This window comes from Austrofundulus limnaeus, unplaced genomic scaffold (assembly GCF_001266775.1).
Source record: "Austrofundulus limnaeus strain Quisiro unplaced genomic scaffold, Austrofundulus_limnaeus-1.0 Scaffold64, whole genome shotgun sequence".
Classification (NCBI taxonomy): domain Eukaryota; kingdom Metazoa; phylum Chordata; class Actinopteri; order Cyprinodontiformes; family Rivulidae; genus Austrofundulus; species Austrofundulus limnaeus.
Genome location: NW_013952466.1, coordinates 1,218,593 through 1,224,316, shown reverse-complemented (window position 1 = coordinate 1,224,316; position 5,724 = coordinate 1,218,593). Strand labels below are relative to the sequence as shown.

Below are 5,724 nucleotides of genomic sequence, written 5' to 3'. Positions count from 1 at the left end.
GAAATGTATTCATTTCCTTTGTAACATAAAATAACAAAGAACAAAAAACATGCAATCAAAATAATAATTACTTATGCTCTAAATTTAAATTAGCTAGTCTTAATCTGCAGGCATGGTTATGGCACCAAATACTTTTTTGGTCTGGTTTAGTAACACTGCTATTTAATTGTGTGCAAAAACATTTTGGATGTCATCTAGCTGAAAAAAACAACTTTTCTGGATTCATTTTCAGAAAACTCAATTAAAGCATTTAATTTTAATCTTTAGAATGTTATTGCACATTTCTTATGGTATAATATGGTATGCTGGGATATTTGGTGGCAAATCAAAATAAAGACCGACTTGTTRTTGAGTTTTTAAGCTCAGTTTAATTTACTTTTATTAGATAGTTTTGTTTTATTAGATAAACAACACATATCATAGATCGTTTTTATTGAGGAAATGCACAAATTATATACACAGTATCTTACTTTAAAGGGCCTGTGACATCAAATTTTTGTAATAAACATGAACACATTTTCAGACAGATAACATTAATAACATACTGCAAAACTAATTTCACACTGCTGAGATGAACAGTTGTTGAGATATTTGCATGTGAAGAAACAGGAAGTGATGTCAAAGGGGAATGTCTGCATGTAAACAGCATTGCTACAATGGCTTATGATTGTGGAGAAGAATTGATGCTTCTTTAGACTAGTTCGAGTCTCCATCAGAGAGTTGAAGAACAGTTAAAGTTTAAATATTGTTTCAATAAAGACCAGAGTTGTCTTTCTTAAAGAGTTCCCCTTTGATGTCACTTCCTGTTTCACTTTGGCTGAGCCAAGTTCAAAAGAAACTATGCGATTTATGTGAAAAAATGAGTAAAATCTTGTGTATTGTGCAAAGTTTTTTTAAATATAAAGTTGTTTTCTTTGACTTTCTGTATTTGAAGGATATACATATCAAAAGAACTTTAAACCAGATGTGTGCCATGACCTGTTGTGTATAAATTTAATTTTTATGCAAAATCCACTTTTTTAGTCGTTGAATACATTTTGTTGTGTTCTTAAAGTCTCTAGGAGTGCAGAACAGTTCAATTTAGTTTCTCTCGGTGCGGTGTAGATATCTTTATATTCTTCTGTCTGGGTCATATTTTTCAACCTGTTCAGTTTTCTCTGTTTTTTATGACGTTTTCTGGACTACTACGTCACGTATTTACTAAAAAATTAGGGCGAAATAACATACAGACTTTTGTCGTTTTAATTTTCCTGCGGCTTTGGGTCAGACTCTGGCTCCAACAAGCAAAGCTAGAAGCACCATGTTTGGATTTAAAGAGACAGCCTCGAAACGAGCTGATCTGAGACCCACCTCAGAAAAGAGGTAAAAGAGGGGCTTGTGGAGTTACAATAATGAGGAATTCAGACTAAAGCATTGCAGTTCCACTTTATATACGCCAACTGAATGATTTAAATGTGAAAAGAATTATTTAAAAGCACGTCTCCTTTAAAGTTGTTGAAACTAGAGAAGAAAAGCAGCGCCGGGAGGTGAAGAGTTTTTACTTCCTGTGGACACAAGCAGCCTGTTTGACACAGTTTTTAATTTGCAGGCTTGCTGGTTTTCACCGTTGTTGGTTCATTGTTCTTTCTCTTAACCTGTCTTGGGTTTTCTCCCCGCTCTGTGTTCTCTGCTCTTTGCTGCTTTAGAAAATGCTGGACGAGTGCCAGGACAGAAGGAGCTGTCAAGTCCTTGTCAACAGTCGTGTGTTTGGGACAGACCAGTGTCCTGGAAGCAGCAAATACCTCATTGTCTGGTACAAATGCAGACCTAGTAAGTCTCTCATCGCCCCACCATCCTAACACTGAAATATGTTTTTTGTACCTCCTTGTGAATAATCTTTCTCACACACATTTGGTCAGAAAAATTAAATGGGTGTGGTTTTCTTATTTGCACCAAGGGAAAAATTCTGTTAACAATCAAAGGAAATCTACATTATGTTCTGATTGATTTCACGAAACAAGCTTTTCCATTATCTGCCTTGGTGATAATAATAATAATGTGTTTAATTTACAGTATGTATGACATAATCGCTGGCAGTTTTTCTTCAAATAATCACTTTTTGAGTGCCTCTCCGTTTATTACATGCCTTCTTTTCTCATGTAAGCCAACAATTTAAGAGTATCACTTCAGAGTAGGACCACAACAGGGCTGAGCCGCACTGAGCTGTGGAAAACTTTTCACCACAGTGACCTCAAGTGAGCATTAATCCACCGATCCTCCTGCCCTCCTCACAGTTTTTTTTTTTAATTTCTCCACTGGACGTCAGGAGCCAATCAACAGCTCTTTGTTCGGTGTCAGCTAACCAATGACTCCCCTGTGGAAGAAAGAAAGGCCACATGGGGTGTCGCTGAGGTGCAGCAGGCAGGTGTCACTGCCTCTGAAAGGAGAGGTGGATGGAAAACAGACGGGCGAGGGGAAACTGAGAGCATGTGAGACGGAACAACAGAGAATCCATCACCGGGAAATATCCTGCTCATTTTGTCTGCACTCGCTCCTTTTTTTTTTTTTTTTTTTTTTGCATTCCTGTTCCACTCCCCACATGGATGGAGGGCACAACGGCTGTGGTGTTTTTATTTGCAGGCCAGTGGAGCTGCTTCTCGCTGTCACAGGTCACTGTGGCTGGATGTGTTTGAGGAATGCCTCTGCGTGGCTCTACATGTCCACTGCCCAACTATCCCCCATGAAACTCTGCTCTGTTTCCAAACATCAGGACCGGCCCCTGGCATAGGCGGTATAGGCGACTGCTAAGGGAGCCATTAATCTAGGGGGCGCAACAAATTTTTTTTATAACTTTTCATCAGAATATATTTGATTTAATCCGTAGAATAATCACTGGTTACTCAAGTTTATGAAGATAACTTGTTCTGTTTTGTTGGTATATGTTATGTGTTATATGCTATAGATCAGGGGTTCTTAACCTTTTTGACCTCGGTGCCCAATTTGTTGAACATAAAGTGGCACGAGGCCCAGTCAGATATTACCAATGTATGGATCAAAATGATAATTATTCTAAATCTTGGTTTAATTTTTATTGTATTTACATCATAACGAAACTATCATAACTAACATAACTAAATTAAATACACTTAAGTACAAATTAAAATATAGTTGTATCTGAAAGTGTATTTGATAATGTTTTGAACTTTTAAAATATCGCATGGAAAAAACAGAAGCTGCACTTCATATTAGTGAAAAATTGGCATTTTTTGATGGGTTACCTTCATTTAAAATAGGTTTCCATTCTCAGCAGGTATAAGGTTCTTCTTCTACATATTAAAGAAGTTGTTAAACATCCGAGTGGCGCACTACCACTACTAGTGGTGAGAAAGTGTATTGCATCTTATTCAAAATCAATGCGGTCCCGCGGCCCTCTGCGGCCCAAAGTTAAAAACAGTTGTTCTTTTGAGGCCCTCAAGGTGGCGCTGTGGGCCGCGGCCCATAGGTTAAGAATCTCTGCTATAGATCATGTTTCATCAAAAACTAATGGTGCTCAGTGTGTAAAAAGAAAACAAAATAAAGAAGATTCAGTCATGATCTCAGATAAAGTTCAGGTTAAAATCTCTTTTTTAGTGTTCTACCTTCATAAAATATTCATTTTATGTTGAGTTTACTCCCAAGAATTTAGTAAAATGCTCTTCAAATGGCTGGAAAATGCAGAGTTTTGAATAGATTTTATACAAAAAGTTTTCCATGTAAGTAGACCCCTTGTCCCCCTAGAACTGCTTCACTCCACAGCTGCTCGCCTTTGCTGTCATGAAATGTTGGCAAGCATGAGTTAGACGTCTGGTATTTTGCTTCAAATAAATTATATTGTTAATTATTTCAATTGGACAAACTTGTTTCTAATGAAACAAATTAATATCAAAGAGGAAACTATTTAATTTGGTATGTGAATTGGGAGTGAGATTTAGAAAACTTCACAAGGGGGGCCACCTGAAATTTTGCCCAGGGTGCCAAATTGTCTAGGGCCGGCCCTGATATACACACAGGAGTTTTTTAAGATCCATTTAGAAACATAGCTTGCAAATCAAGGGTATGCATATGACCCGCTGACTTTCATGCATCATTCTTTGTTAAGAAATGATTTGGTCAAGCCCTGAAGAAACATTATTCTCACACTGTATGTCTTGATCTCATACGATCATTTAATGCTCAGTATATGTCATGGAGATGACTTACAGCTACCACCACAACAAATTTTAGCTCAATATCTGTAAGTTTTAACCATGTTTGTGTTGTACAAATTTAGCTATCTCTGGTGGCAAGTATTCAACCATACATACGTTTGCTTGTTTTCCCTTTCTTCTTTCCTCAGACGAGTATAAGAGTAAGGTGGTCTGTGAGGGGGAGAAGATGAGGCTGAACTGCAAACCGGGCATGCAGATCGCTGTTTTCTCAGCCATGTTTGGCCGGACTCAGCAGGGCACACTGGAGTGCCCCCCTTACCACCGAAGGGCTCCATCAGTAGGTGAGACACATTTACTCTGTTGGTTTGTTAAGAACTTTTAATTTTTTTAACTTAGTGAGATATTTGCAACAAGCTGGTTCTGCTCCGTGATTGGATTATATCCCGAATGGTTCTGCTCCGTGATTGGATTATATCCCGAAGAGAGACCGAAATAGGCGATAAAACAGTGGCAACAAATTTAGCCTCAAAATTTAATCCCTTGCTTTACCTTTAGCGTGAACTGTGGGGGTTAGTCTGAGGTCAAACGAGGACTTAGAAGTTGTGCAAGTACTCACACGCGGGGAATGTAAATCAAACGTGTCAAAAATAGTCTTCCTGTAATCCTTTACATATTTATAATTTCAGAAACTGAAGCTTCAAGTTACTTTTTTTAAAATCCTTTTTTCTGAGACTTTTTTACAAGCAAAACATTCCAGACATCATTAGCTGCAGAAAAATGCGTCAGTTTTATTAATTAGCTGAACACGTCCGGGCTCGAGCACCTTGGAACCATAAAAACGAGTTTTACCCTCCAGAGCTTTTAGTGCCTGCTGAATCTCGTGATGATTCCTTTTATGATTCAGGTGATGTGGCCTGAAGATCTTGTTGTGGTTTATTAAGAATTCGTCATTTCCTCCGTCGCTCTCAGCTGCGAAATTTACAAAGTAAACACACAACATTTTTGATGCCAGCTAATTAAAAACCATTTCTTCTACTGTTTCTGACGCGTTTGACCACTTCATAATTATTTCTCTCAACTGAAGGGCGGAGGTGGTGAATTAATGTTTTTGCTCGTGTTTATTTGTGTCTTTTACCAAAATATCTCATCAACCGCGGTACAAATTTGAAAGAGGCTTGCTGAGAGTAATTATTAAATGTGTGTCCACAACCCATCCACATTTGGAGTCAGCCCAATTTAAGATGGAAAATGACTATGGCTGTCTCAATTCCGGGGTTGCAGCTCATGTAGGGTGCATTTTTTCGGCACTGAGTCGCACCGCAGGCTGTCTTAATTTGTAGACGCCAACTCATGCGGCCGACAAAACCCCGAATACGTAGGCTGAAGCTGAGGATCCTACGAGTCCAACGATATCCCTATTGTATCTATATTATATATAGATTATATAGATATCCCAGATATCCTATTAAATACAGCGGGTAAAATAAGTATTGAACACGTCACCATTTTTCTCAGTAAATATATTACTAGAGGTGCTAATGACATGAAATTTTCACCA

At 38.1% G+C, this 5,724-nt stretch overlaps 1 protein-coding gene across 1 annotated transcript in view; it reads left to right on the top strand.

Annotated features, from left to right (window-relative positions):
• eva1aa (eva-1 homolog A, regulator of programmed cell death a) overlaps positions 1-5,724 on the top strand; it is a 330,537-nt gene that overhangs the window by 257,013 nt on the left and 67,800 nt on the right. The window contains exons 3-4 of the mRNA XM_014009981.1: positions 1,686-1,809; positions 4,355-4,507. Coding sequence (XP_013865435.1) covers positions 1,686-1,809; positions 4,355-4,507 — 277 coding nt within the window. The remainder of the gene's footprint in view (positions 1-1,685; positions 1,810-4,354; positions 4,508-5,724) is intronic.